This window comes from Oncorhynchus nerka, linkage group LG6, assembly GCF_034236695.1.
Source record: "Oncorhynchus nerka isolate Pitt River linkage group LG6, Oner_Uvic_2.0, whole genome shotgun sequence".
Lineage (NCBI taxonomy): Eukaryota > Metazoa > Chordata > Actinopteri > Salmoniformes > Salmonidae > Oncorhynchus > Oncorhynchus nerka.
The window spans coordinates 84276887-84292039 of record NC_088401.1 but is presented as its reverse complement, the minus strand read 5'-3'; the positions used below and the strand labels follow the sequence as shown (position 1 = coordinate 84292039).

Genomic DNA, 15153 nt, shown 5'->3' with positions numbered 1-15153 from the left:
TTCTGTGGCTCTGCCTCCCCACACATTGTTTTTACCATATCAATTGCAGCCGCCCGGTAATGTCAAAGTCTCTGCAATATTGTGTGGTTTCGTAGCGAAGCGGACCTAGTCATTCACCGTGGGAATGATTCAAGTGCGGCCTTTTCCCATGATCTTAAGGGCTCTCTCTGGTTTAATTTTATATTTGAACAGAGAGAGGGGAGGGGAGAGGAGGGGAGAGGAGAGGAGAGGAGGGGAGGGGAGAGGAGAGGACAGGAAGGGAGAGGAGGGGAGAGGAGGGAAGAGAAGAGAGGAGGGGAGAGGAGAAGAGAAGAGGGGAGAGGAGAGGAGGGGAGGGGAGAGGAGAGGAGAGGAGAGATGGGCAGGTTGAGGAAAGGAGGGGAGAGGAGGGGAGAGGAGATGGGCAGGTTGAGGAAAGGAAAGGAGAGGAGAGGAGATGGGCAGGTTGAGGAAAGGAGTGGAGAGGAGGGGAGAAGAGAGGCGAGGAAAGGAGAGGAGATGAGATGGGCAGGTTGAGGAGAGGAGAGGAGAGGAAGATGGATATGAGAGGAGAGGTGACTGACTGTGCAGCAGAACCAACCGGATTATAGAGGCAGGGCTGTGCAGGGACCAGGGAGCTCAGACATGAGTGTGTCCAAAATGGCACCCTATTCCCTATTTAGTGCACTACTTTTGACCAGGGTCCATGTAGGGAATAGGGTTTCATTTGGGATGCAAAAAGGGAGAGGCAGTGAGTGAGCAGCCTGGCCGGGCCACGTGGTTTATCTTAACAAGCTTTCTCTCTCTCCCTCTCGCTCTTTCTCTCTGTTTCTCTCTCCCTTTTTCTCTCTCTCTTTCTCTCTCTCTCACTCTTGGAGACACAGTCAAGCTTTAATCTCTAACAGCGCAAACCAAAACAGAGTTAGCAGGCCGGGCTGGGCTGGACTGCGAGAGCCTTGTTCTCTCTCTCTGTATCTCTCCATCTGTGTCACTCTGTCTTTCCGATCTCTGTATTTCTCTTTCTGTGGTGCTCTCTCTCTTTCTCTGCTCTCTCTTTATCTCTCTCTGATCTCTCTCTCTCTCTCTCTCTCTCTCTCTCTGTATCTGTATCTATATTTCTCTCTCTCTCTGTATCTCTCCATCTGTGTCACTCTGTCTTTCCGATCTCTGTATTTCTCTTTCTGTGATGCTCTCTCTCTCTCGCTCTCTGTATCTCTCTCTCTTTCTCTCTCTCTCTCTCTATGTCTTTCCCTGATCTCTCTGTATCGCTCTTTCTGCATCTCTTTTTCCCTGCTCTCTTTTTGCCTCTCTCTGTCTTTCTCAGGGTATGTAGTCCACTATGGAACAGGGTGTATGGAACAGGGTGTATGGAACAGGGTGTACGGAACAGGGTGTACGGAACAGGGTGTACGGAACAGGGTGTACGGAACAGGGTGTACGGAACAGGGTGTACGGAACAGGGTGTGCGGAACAGGGTGTACGGAACAGGGTGTACGGAACAGGGTGTACGAACAGGGTGTATGGAACAGAATGTCATTTGGGATGCAGCTCAAGTGTAGCCCCAGCTCTTGTTCTGTGAATGATTAAATTATGTACACTAAATGTAACAATTCCAACTCAAAATGAGACGAAGACAAGGCAACGAGGCACACACACACACTCTCAATCACATTACGACATGTGTGTGTGTCCTCTGACAGGCTGAATTGTCCTCAGTTTGAGAAAAATATGATGTTTAGTCAAATAAAAAATCAAGGATTTCCATATTATATGAATCCTCTGTACTTCAGTCCATTCAAATATTATAGTTGTCAGCAATGGGTTGACATGTGACTGAGCCATGCTCCAACAACAGACTATGAACACCACAAACTCCTAATCCCTATCCCAAATAACAGCCTATTCCCTATATAGTGCACTACTTTTTGTCCAGGGTTCATAGGGCTCTGGTTAAAAGTAGTGCACTATATAAGGAATAGGGTGTTATTTGGGATACAACTTATGTCATCTAAATATGTCATCTAAGTCCAGGCGGATTGTTCCATTGTAAGTAGTCCATGTCTGATGTTATCATGTTGATTATAAACCACTGTCATCATCATTATAAGGTCCTTCCAGGGCAGGTAATGGATCAAAACAGCTTCAATTCTAAGATGTTAATATTTGTATTTGATTTATTTCACCTTTATTTAACTAGGCAAGTCAGGTAACAACAAATTCTTATTTTCAATGACATCCTAGGAACAGTGGGTTAACTGTCTTGTTCAGGGGAGAACAACAGATCTTTACCATTCCACCCAGCAACCTTTCAGTTACAAGTCCAACCACTAGGCTACCTGCCACCCCAATGTGGAATGTTTAACGTGGAGTGTTTTCTATCCTCATACGTAGTCAGAATATGACTCAATCAAATGTAGTCTTACCAGTGACATTTAAAAAGCATCTTGTTTTTAACACCAGTTACTGACAATTCCTTCCGCATTACAGAAGCAACGAAATTCCTCTAAATCCCTTTCTCAAAGACTTGCCCTGACGAAGGAGGTATTAAATGAAGCACATCTGAGCCAGGGGATGGACTGAAGATGAATAGATGATGTAGAATTAGAATTTAAAATGTTTGATTCTATTCCACTCATGTAGAATTAGAATTTAGAATGTTTGACTGGTTCTATTCCACTCATGTAGAATTAGAATTTAGAATGTTTGACTGGTTCTATTCCACTCATGTAGAATGTAGAATTAGAATTTAAAATGTTTGATTCTATTCCACTCATCGTCCCTGAGGGAATTTTAACACTTTAGGCCTTTCTCTCTCTCAGGGTGTGAGACTGTAGGTGAATTTTTTTTTTTTTTTTTTTACTAGGCAAGATCAGTTAAGAACAAATGATTATTTTCAATGACAGCCTAGGAACAGTGGGTTAACTGCTTGTTCAGGGGCAGAACAACAGATATGTACCTTGTCAGCTCAGGGGTTTGAACTTGCAACCTTCCGGTTACTACTCCAACGCTCTATCCACTAGGCTACCCTGCCGCCTCTACGCTCTAACCACTAGTCTACCCTGCCGCCTCTACGCTCTATCCACTAGGCTACCCTGCCGCCTCTACACTCTAACCACTAGGCTACCCTGCCGCCTCTACACTCTAACCACTAGGCTACCCTGCCGCCTATACACTCTAACCACTAGGCTACCCTGCCGCCTCTACACTCTAACCACTAGGCTACCCTGCCGCCTCTACACTCTAACCACTAGGCTACCCTGCCGCCTCTACACTCTAACCACTAGGCTACCCTGCCGCCTCTACACTCTATCCACTAGTCTATCCTGCCGCCTCTACACTCTATCCACTAGTCTATCCTGCCGCCTCTACACTCTAACCACTAGTCTATCCTGCCGCCTCTACACTCTAACCACTAGGCTACCCTGCCGCCTCTACACTCTAACCACTAGGCTACCCTGCCGCCTCTACACTCTATCCACTAGGCTACCCTGCCGCCTCTACACTCTAACCACTAGGCTACCCTGCCGCCTCTACACTCTAACCACTAGGCTACCCTGCCGCCTCTACACTCTATCCACTAGGCTACCTGCCGCCCCAATGTGATGTGGAAGCAGACTGACAGACAGAAAAAGAGAGAGATGGAGGGAAAGAGAGAGAGAGAAAAACAACGGTATATTCTGGAAGGCGATCTATCTGAATACTTGGACATGACTGGTGTTTTTTTAGAGACGACACAATGATACACAGGATATTTGGCCCTTTGGTTTTGAACATCACATCCATAACAAACTGAGACAATATATATTTTGATTTGTTTAACACTTTTTTGGTTACTACATGATTCCATATGTGTTATTTCATAGTTTTGATGTCTTCACTATTATTCTACAATGTAGAAAATAGTACAAATAAAGTAAAAACCCTTGAATGAGTAGGTGTGTCCAGACTGCTGACCGGTACTGTAGATATACTGTATATGCGTTGAATGCCCATCTATTGTGCAACATATCCACAATGTAATACTATAGACAATGTGAGATGACTGCCTATATCCTAACCCTGCTAACATGAACTTCTCTTCTCTGTCCCTTGCTTGTGTGCCTGCGTGCTTGCCTACCTGTGTGCCTGCCCCTGCCTACATGTGTGCCTGCCCCTGCCTACCTGTGTGCCTGCCTACCTGCCTACCTGTGTGCCTGCCCCCTGCCTACCTGTGTGCCTGCCCCCTGCCTACCTGTGTGCCTGCCCCCTGCCTACCTGTGTGCCTGCCTACCTGTGTGCCTGCCCCTGCCTACCTGTGTGCCTGCCCCCTGCCTACCTGTGTGCCTGCCCCCTGCCTACCTGTGTGCCTGCCTACCTGTGTGCCTGCCCCTGCCTACCTGTGTGCCTGCCCCTGCCTACCTGTGTGCCTGCCCCCTGCCTACCTGTGTGCCTGCCCCTGCCTACCTGTGTGCCTGCCCCTGCCTACCTGTGTGCCTGCCCCCTGCCTACCTGTGTGCCTGCCCCCTGCCTACCTGTGTGCCTGCCCCCTGCCTACCTGTGTGCCTGCCCCTGCCTACCTGTGTGCCTGCCCCTGCCTACCTGTGTGCCTGCCCCCTGCCTACCTGTGTGCCTGCCCCTGCCTACCTGTGTGCCTGCCCCTGCCTACCTGTGTGCCTGCCTACCTGTGTGCCTGCCCCTGCCTACCTGTGTGCCTGCGTACATGTGAGTCTTGTTTGTTTGTTTTGCGTGCGTGCGTGTGTCCGTGCGTGCGTGTGTCCTGTGTGTGTGTGTGTGTGTGTTACCTGTCTCAGGTGATGAAGCTGCGTAAACTGGCCCAGCAGATGGCTAACTGCAGACAGTGTCTGGAACGTTCCAGAGCCCTCATCACCCAGGCAGAACACAGCCTGAAGGAGAACGACCACGCTCGCTTCCTACAGACCGCCAGGAACGTGGCTGAGAGGTGAGACAGAAATCCCTCCTCACTGACATCCCTCTCTCACCCCTTAATAACTACGTCCCCTACCAGCCCCCTGTAAACTAGCCACCAGGAACATGGGCGAGAGGTGAGACAGAAATCCCTCCTCACTGACATCCCTCTCTCACCCCTTAACTACCTCCCCTACCAGCCCCCTGTAACTAGCCACCAGGAACGTGGCTGAGAGGTGAGACAGAAATCCCTCCTCACTGACATCCCTCTCTCACCCCTTAATAACTACCTCCCCTACCAGCCCCCTGTAACTAGCCACCAGGAACGTGGCTGAGAGGTGAGACAGAAATCCCTCCTCACTGACATCCCTCTCTCACCCCTTAATAACTACCTCCCCTACCAGCCCCCTGTAACTAGCCACCAGGAACGTGGCTGAGAGGTGAGACAGAAATCCCTCCTCACTGACATCCCTCTCTCACCCCTTAACTACCTCCCCTACCAGCCCCCTGTAACTAGACACCAGGAACGTGGCTGAGAGGTGAGACAGAAATCCCTCCTCACTGACATCCCTCTCTCACCCCTTAATAACTACCTCCCCTACCAGCCCCCTGTAACTAGCCCCCAGGAACGTGGCTGAGAGGTGAGACAGAAATCCCTCCTCACTGACATCCCTCTCTCACCCCTTAATAACTACCTCCCCTACCAGCCCCCTGTAACTAGCCCCCAGGAACGTGGCTGAGAGGTGAGACAGAAATCCCTCCTCACTGACATCCCTCTCTCACCCCTTAACTACCTCCCCTACCAGCCCCCTTTAACTAGCCACCAGGAACGTGGCTGAGAGGTGAGACAGAAATCCCTCCTCACTGACATCCCTCTCTCACCCCTTAATAACTACCTCCCCTACCAGCCCCCTGTAAACTAGCCACCAGGAACGTGGCTGAGAGGTGAGACAGAAATCCCTCCTCACTGACATCCCTCTCTCACCCCTTAACTACCTCCCCTACCAGCCCCCTGTAACAAGCCACCAGGAACGTGGCTGAGAGGTGGGATGCCTGGGATGGGCTGTGTGTTTCGTGGGAGGCTTTTAAGGTCAACAGAAAGGGAAGGATGCTCAGAACACATTCTGCATGGTTGTTCTCTACTATTTCCAAGGCTTGTTATTCATGGACTCTCTCCCTGGAATGGAAGTCTCGTTCAGGATTTCAGGGTCTGCTGGATGTTTTAGGAATGAGGTTCTCTAGCTGATGGAGACAGGCTGGAATATGAAGGGTTAAACACAACAGGGCCTTGTCTGTCTGCGGCTGTGTCAGACTCACCCACACACTGATGTGTGTAGACAGAGGGCATCCTTGGTCTCTGCTCCTTCATCATCCTCCTGCTCTGGTTCTCCAGTCCATACAATAGGATCTCTATGCTCCAGTCTGATACCTCTCCTTTCTTCTCGCCTCCCTTTCTTCCACCCCCTCCCCCCCTCTCCCCCAGGGTTGCCATGGCCACGGCCTCCTCCCAGGTGCTGATACCAGATGTGAACCTGAACGAAGCCTTTGATAACTTTGCCCTGGACTTTTCCAGAGAGAAGAAGATCCTAGAGGGACTGGACTACCTGACAGGTGAGAGGGAGGGAGGGAGAGAGAGAGAGAGAGAGAGAGAGAGAGAGAGGAGAGAGAGACAGAGAGAAAGAGAGAGTGGGATGGGGGGTTGGAGAGAGAGAGAAATGTCTGGGGCTTTCACAAAGAATATAAGCCAGCACCACTGTTGGCAAATGATGAACCTGTCTGTCGATCAATGTCCATCCTGCATGCCTCTGGAGGTGTTATATAGTTTTGTTGAAACACAAACGACCACCGGAAGACGTACAGAAGTAACGTAGAACAAATCTGACAAAAAATGTACTACACTTTGTGTTTAGTTGACTGGTACAATGCACATTGTCTGAAATGATGTCTAGATATTGATCTTTCCATTGTTGACACTGTAGCTCCCACCCTACACACGCAAACAGGAAAACATCTGTAGGCCAGGGGACTATCCAAAATGAACTATTACAGCATTACATTTTTAACACCTTGGAAATAGGTATTTATATGAATGCTCTCATGTGCTGTTCTCCGGGATCAAGTACACATCTATGAATGCTCTCATGTGCTGTTCTCCGGGATCAAGTACACATCTATGAATGATCTCATGTGCTGTTCTCCGGGATCAAGTACACATCTATGAATGCTCTCATGTGCTGTTCTCCGGGATCAAGTACACATCTATGAATGATCTCATGTGCTGTTCTCCGGGATCAAGTACACATCTATGAATGCTCTCATGTGCTGTTCTCCGGGATCAAGTACACATCTATGAATGATCTCATGTGCTGTTCTCCGGGATCAAGTACACATCTATGAATGATCTCATGTGCTGTTCTCCGGGATCAAGTACACATCTATGAATGATCTCCTGTTCTGTTCTCCGGGATCAAGTACACATCTATGAATGATCTCATGTGCTGTTCTCCGGGATCAAGTACACATCTATGAATGATCTCATGTGCTGTTCTCCGGGATCAAGTACACATCTATGAATGATCTCATGTGCTGTTCTCCGGGATCAAGTACACATCTATGAATGCTCTCATGTGCTGTTCTCCGGGATCAAGTACACATCTATGAATGATCTCATGTGCTGTTCTCCGGGATCAAGTACACATCTATGAATGATCTCATGTGCTGTTCTCCGGGATCAAGTACACATCTATGAATGCTCTCATGTGCTGTTCTCCGGGATCAAGTACACATCTAGTATTGTTTTGAATAAATCCAGTCCAACACTAATCTATCCCTTGTTTGACCCTGTAGCTCCCAGTCCTCCCTCCATACGTGATGAGCTGTGTACTGCCTCCCACGACACCATCACAGTTCACTGGACGTCTGAGGACGAGTTCAGCGTCACCTCCTACGAACTGCAGTACACCATCTACACCGGCCAGACCAACTTCATCAGTAAGTACCGTGTACAAAACACCAGCCGTACACCACCCTGTTCACCATCTATCTACCCAGTGTCGTGACGTGTCTATCATTAATGTGTTGACAGCTATTCATCGAATAATTACCTACCACGTTGAATAACTACTCGAATAAATTAATAATGTAACAATTAACTCATTAGAAAATTGGGGCACCACGGGAAGTGATGACTCAGCGATACACAAATTGGCTAACTAATTAAACACACAGAAATACATAAACAGACACACACACGGTATAGGTTATTGATTACTAACACAATGCAATGAAAACAGGTCCCTAGTGGACTAACCCGATATGACGGCTTGTTACACAATGGAAAGGGGGTGGGGAAAGATAAAGAGAGGGCGAGACAAAGAGAGTGGACTTATCGTACATACATTTGGAAACTACGCTCGCCGTAAATATGAATATTTAGCACCCTAACAACCGCTCATTCGGATATGAAATGCAACATATATTTACGTTTCTCTGTCGTCTCTCTGTTGAACCCACTCGGTCCGTCTATGGGAAGTAGTTCGATGCATGTCTCTGATTGTCCACCAGAGTTCTGGAGTGTTCTTAGAATGGATACATTAGAGGTGCACCACACGTCGGTGAGAGGGACCTGTTCTTCCCTCCTGTCTTTGGTCCTAGACTACTTTACACGCAGAGCTGCAGACGGTGCATGTTGTTGGTCCAGTCTTCACCTTCTTCACTCGTCCAGAGTTTTCAGAGGGTCTTACGGTTTTTCTGGTCTTGTAGTTTTAACCAAGTCAACGTGTGGACCGCATCTTCACATTCTCTGGTCTGTAATTTAAATTCTCTGCGAGTCATTGTAAGTACTCTGGCCTGAAAGGCGGTTCCATCATGTTGGACTACTTCATAATACAATTACCTACAGTAAGAAGGGATAGGGTTGGACTACGTTATAATACAGTAACCTACAGTAAGAAGAGATAGGGTTGGACTACTTTATAATACAGTAAGAATGAATAGGGTTGGACTACGTTATAATACAGTAACCTACAGTAAGAAAAGATAGGGTTGGACTACTTTATAATACAGTAACCTACAGTAAGAAGATATTGGGTTGGACTACTTTATAATACAGTAACCTACAGTAAGAAGATATAGGGTTGGACTACTTTATAATACAGTAACCTACAGTAAGAATATATAGGGTTGGACTACTTTATAATACAGTAACCTACAGTAAGAAGATATAGGGTTGGACTACTTTATAATACAGTAACCTACAGTAAGAAGAGATAGGGTTGGACTACTTTATAATACAGTAAGAAGAGATAGGGTTGGACTACTTTATAATACAGTAAGAAGAGATAGGGTTGGACTACTTTATAATACAGTAACCTACAGTAAGAAGGGATAGGGTTGGACTACTTTATAATACAGTAACCTACAGTAAGAAGAGATAGGGTTGGACTACTTTATAATACAGTAAGAAGAGATAGGGTTGGACTACTTTATAATACAGTAACCTACAGTAAGAAGATATAGGGTTGGACTACTTTATAATACAGTAACCTACAGTAAGAAGAGATAGGGTTGGACTACTTTATAATACAGTAACCTACAGTAAGAAGAGATAGGGTTGGACTACTTTATAATACAGTAACCTACAGTAAGAATATATAGGGTTGGACTACTTTATAATACAGTAACCTACAGTAAGAAGATATAGGGTTGGACTACTTTATAATACAGTAACCTACAGTAAGAAGAGATAGGGTTGGACTACTTTATAATACAGTAAGAAGAGATAGGGTTGGACTACTTTATAATACAGTAAGAAGAGATAGGGTTGGACTACTTTATAATACAGTAACCTACAGTAAGAAGAGATAGGGTTGGACTACTTTATAATACAGTAAGAAGGGATAGGGTTGGACTACTTTATAACACAGTAAGAAGGGATAGGGTTGGACTACTTTATAATACAGTAAGAAGATATAGGGTTGGACTACTTTATAATACAGTAACCTACAGTAAGAAGATATAGGGTTGGACTACTTTATAATACAGTAACCTACAGTAAGAAGATATAGGGTTGGACTACTTTATAATACAGTAACCTACAGTAAGAAGAGATAGGGTTGGACTACTTTATAATACAGTAAGAAGAGATAGGGTTGGACTACTTTATAATACAGTAAGAAGAGATAGGGTTGGACTACTTTATAATACAGTAACCTACAGTAAGAAGGGATAGGGTTGGACTACTTTATAATACAGTAACCTACAGTAAGAAGAGATAGGGTTGGACTACTTTATAATACAGTAAGAAGAGATAGGGTTGGACTACTTTATAATACAGTAACCTACAGTATAAAGATATGGGGTTGGACTACTTTATAATACAGTAACCTACAGTAAGAAGAGATAGGGTTGGACTACTTTATAATACAGTAACCTACAGTAAGAAGATATTGGGTTGGACTACTTTATAATACAGTAACCTACAGTAAGAAGATATAGGGTTGGACTACTTTATAATACAGTAACCTACAGTAAGAAGATATAGGGTTGGACTACTTTATAATACAGTAACCTACAGTAAGAAGAGATAGGGTTGGACTACTTTATAATACATTAAGAAGAGATAGGGTTGGACTACTTTATAATACAGTAAGAAGAGATAGGGTTGGACTACTTTATAATACAGTAACCTACAGTACGAAGGGATAGGGTTGGACTACTTTATAATACAGTAACCTACAGTAAGAAGAGATAGGGTTGGACTACTTTATAATACAGTAAGAAGGGATAGGGTTGGACTACTTTATAACACAGTAAGAAGGGATAGGGTTGGACTACTTTATAATACAGTAAGAAGAGATAGGGTTGGACTACTTTATAATACAGTAACCTACAGTAAGAAGAGATAGGGTTGGACTACTTTATAATACAGTAACCTACAGTAAGAAGAGATAGGGTTGGACTACTGTATAATACAGTAAGAAGAGATAGGGTTGGACTACTTTATAATACAGTAACCTACAGTAAGAAGAGATAGGGTTGGACTACTTTATAATACAGTAACCTACAGTAAGAAGAGATAGGGTTGGACTACTTTATAATACAGTAAGAAGAGATAGGGTTGGACTACTTTATAATACAGTAACCTACAGTAAGAAGAGATATGGTTGGACTACTTTATAATACAGTAACCTACAGTAAGAAGAGATAGGGTTGGACTACTTTATAATACAGTAAGAAGATATAGGGTTGGACTACTTTATAATACAGTAAGAAGGGATAGGGTTGGACTACTTTATAATACAGTAACCTACAGTAAGAAGAGATAGGGTTGGACTACTTTATAATACAGTAGCCTACAGTAAGAAGATATAGGGTTGGACTACTTTATAATACAGTAAGAAGAGATAGGGTTGGACTACTTTATAATACAGTAACCTACAGTAAGAAGAGATAGGGTTGGACTACTTTATAATACAGTAACCTACAGTAAGAAGAGATAGGGTTGGACTACTTTATAATACAGTAAGAAGATATAGGGTTGGACTACTTTATAATACAGTAAGAAGGGATAGGGTTGGACTACTTTATAATACAGTAACCTACAGTAAGAAGAGATAGGGTTGGACTACTTTATAATACAGTAAGAAGGGATAGGGTTGGACTACTTTATAATACAGTAAGAAGAGATAGGGTTGGACTACTTTATAATACAGTAGCCTACAGTAAGAAGATATAGGGTTGGACTACTTTATAATACAGTAAGAAGAGATAGGGTTGGACTACTTTATAATACAGTAACCTACAGTAAGAAGAGATAGGGTTGGACTACTTTATAATACAGTAACCTACAGTAAGAAGAGATAGGGTTGGACTACTTTATAATACAGTAAGAAGAGATAGGGTTGGACTACTTTATAATACAGTAACCTACAGTAAGAAGAGATAGGGTTGGACTACTGTATAATACAGTAAGAAGAGATAGGGTTGGACTACTTTATAATACAGTAACCTACAGTAAGAAGAGATAGGGTTGGACTACTTTATAATACAGTAACCTACAGTAAGAAGAGATAGGGTTGGACTACTTTATAATACAGTAAGAAGAGATAGGGTTGGACTACTTTATAATACAGTAACCTACAGTAAGAAGAGATAGGGTTGGACTACTTTATAATACAGTAAGAAGGGATAGGGTTGGACTACTTTATAATACAGTAAGAAGAGATAGGGTTGGACTACTTTATATAACACTGAATGCTGCTGGTTTGCACTCTATCCCGTTATGTAACAGCCATATTTTAGCAACAGCTTTGTAATGCCATGCAGTTACTGTACTGACATCAAGATAACATGTCATTTGGGAACATCAGCTGTTCCAGTTTGTCTGTATCACCATTTATGGACTATAGTACCTTGAGTGAGTGGACTGGGTGACACTTTTGAGGGGCATCGAGGAGAGGAGGGAAGAGGAGATTTGCTGAAGTGTAGAGCAGAGGAGATAATAGCAGGTATAGGCCTAGCAGATAATGTCAGGCTGCCGTGGCAGTACACGGGAGGATGAACTGACAGTAGAGTGGGAGAACATAGTAGGATGAACTGACAGTAGAGTGGGAGAACATAGTAGGATGAACTGACAGTAGAGTGGGAGGACATAGTAGGATGAACTGACAGTAGAGTGGGAGGACACGGGAGGAATAGCTGACAGTAGAGTGGGAGAATATAGCAGGATTAACTGACAGTAGAGTGGGAGAATATAGCAGGATTAACTGACAGTAGAGTGGGAGGATGAACTGACAGTAGAGTGGGAGAACATAGTAGGATGAACTGACAGTAGAGTGGGAGAACATAGTAGGATGAACTGACAGTAGAGTGGGAGGATGAACTGACAGTAGAGTGGGAGAACATAGTAGGATGAACTGACAGTAGAGTGGGAGAACATAGTAGGATGAACTGACAGTAGAGTGGGAGGATGAACTGACAGTAGAGTGGGAGAACATAGTAGGATGAACTGACAGTAGAGTGGGAGAACATAGTAGGATGAACTGACAGTAGAGTGGGAGGATGAACTGACAGTAGAGTGGGAGAACATAGTAGGATGAACTGACAGTAGAGTGGGAGAACATAGTAGGATGAACTGACAGTAGAGTGGGAGGATGAACTGACAGTAGAGTGGGAGGACATAGTAGGATGAACTGACAGTAGAGTGGGAGAATATAGCAGGATGAACTGACAGTAGAGTGGGAGGACATAGTAGGATGAACTGACAGTAGAGTGGGAGAATATAGCAGGATGAACTGACAGTAGAGTGGGAGAACATAGTAGGATGAACTGACAGTAGAGTGGGAGGATATAGCAGGATGAACTGACAGTAGAGTGGGAGGACATAGTAGGATGAACTGACAGTAGAGTGGGAGAATATAGTAGGATGAACTGACAGTAGAGTGGGAGAATATAGCAGGATGAACTGACAGTAGAGTGGGAGAACATAGTAGGATGAACTGACAGTAGAGTGGGAGGACATAGTAGGATGAACTGACAGTAGAGTGGGAGAACATAGTAGGATGAACTGACAGTAGAGTGGGAGGATGAACTGACAGTAGAGTGGGAGGACATAGTAGGATGAACTGACAGTAGAGTGGGAGGACATAGTAGGGTGAACTGACAGTAGAGTGGGAGGACATAGTAGGATGAACTGACAGTAGAGTGGGAGGACATAGTAGGATGAACTGACAGTAGAGTGGGAGAATATAGTAGGATGAACTGACAGTAGAGTGGGAGAATATAGCAGGATGAACTGACAGTAGAGTGGGAGAACATAGTAGGATGAACTGACAGTAGAGTGGGAGAATATAGCAGGATGAACTGACAGTAGAGTGGGAGGATGAACTGACAGTAGAGTGGGAGAACATAGTAGGATGAACTGACAGTAGAGTGGGAGAACATAGTAGGATTAACTGACAGTAGAGTGGGAGAACATAGTAGGATGAACTGACAGTAGAGTGGGAGAACATAGTAGGATGAACTGACAGTAGAGTGGGAGGATGAACTGACAGTAGAGTGGGAGGACATAGTAGGATGAACTGACAGTAGAGTGGGAGGACATAGTAGGATGAACTGACAGTAGAGTGGGAGGACATAGTAGGATGAACTGACAGTAGAGTGGGAGGACATAGTAGGATGAACTGACAGTAGAGTGGGAGGACATAGTAGGATGAACTGACAGTAGAGTGGGAGGATGAACTGACAGTAGAGTGGGAGGACATAGTAGGATGAACTGACAGTAGAGTGGGAGGACATAGTAGGATGAACTGACAGTAGAGTGGGAGGACATAGTAGGATGAACTGACAGTGGAGTGGGAGAACATAGTAGGATGAACTGACAGTAGAGTGGGAGAACATAGCAGGATGAACTGACAGTAGAGTGGGAGGACATAGTAGGATGAACTGACAGTAGAGTGGGAGGACATAGTAGGATGAACAGACAGTAGAGTGGGAGGACATAGTAGGATGAACAGACAGTAGAGTGGGAGGATGAACAGACAGTAGAGTGGGAGAACAAAGTAGGATGAACTGACAGTAGAGTGGGAGAATATAGCAGGATGAACTGACAGTAGAGTGGGAGGACATAGCAGGTTGAACTGACAGTAGAGTGGGAGAACATGGGAGGAATAGCTGACAGTAGAGTGGGAGAACATAGCAGGTTGAACTGACAGTAGAGTGGGAGGACATGGGAGGAATAGCTGACAGTAGAGTGGGAGAACATAGCAGGTTGAACTGACAGTAGAGTGGGAGGACATGGGAGGAATAGCTGACAGTAGAGTGCCACTCTCACAGGTGGAGCTGGATGGCCCTGGGACAGATTGGAGTATCCTGACACATACAGTTGAAGTCGGAAGTTTACAGACACTTAGGTTGGAGTCATTAAAACTCGTTTTTCAATCACTCCACAAATTTCTTGTTAACAAACTATAGTTTTGGCAAGTCGGTTAGGACATCTACTTTGTGCATGACACAAGTAATGTTTCAAACAATTGTTTTCAGACAGATTATTTAACTTATAATTCACTGTATTACAATTCCATTGGGTCAGAAGATTACATACAATAAGTTGACTATGCCTTTAAACAGCTTGGAACATTCCAGAAAATTATGTCATGGCTTCAGAAGCTTCTAGGCTAATTGACATCATTTGATTCAATTGGAGGTGTACCTGTGGATGTATTTCAAAGCCTAACTTCAAACTCAGTGCCTCTTTGCTTGACATCATGG

The 15153-nt window shown here is 44.5% G+C and overlaps 1 protein-coding gene across 1 annotated transcript in view; it reads left to right on the top strand.

Annotated features, from left to right (window-relative positions):
- The window catches only part of LOC115121094 (probable E3 ubiquitin-protein ligase MID2), a 187213-nt gene that overhangs the window by 140561 nt on the left and 31499 nt on the right, over positions 1-15153 (top strand). The window contains 3 exon segments of the mRNA XM_065019097.1: positions 4018-4918; positions 6368-6495; positions 7732-7875. Of these exon segments, the coding sequence (XP_064875169.1) occupies positions 4018-4918; positions 6368-6495; positions 7732-7875 (1173 nt within the window).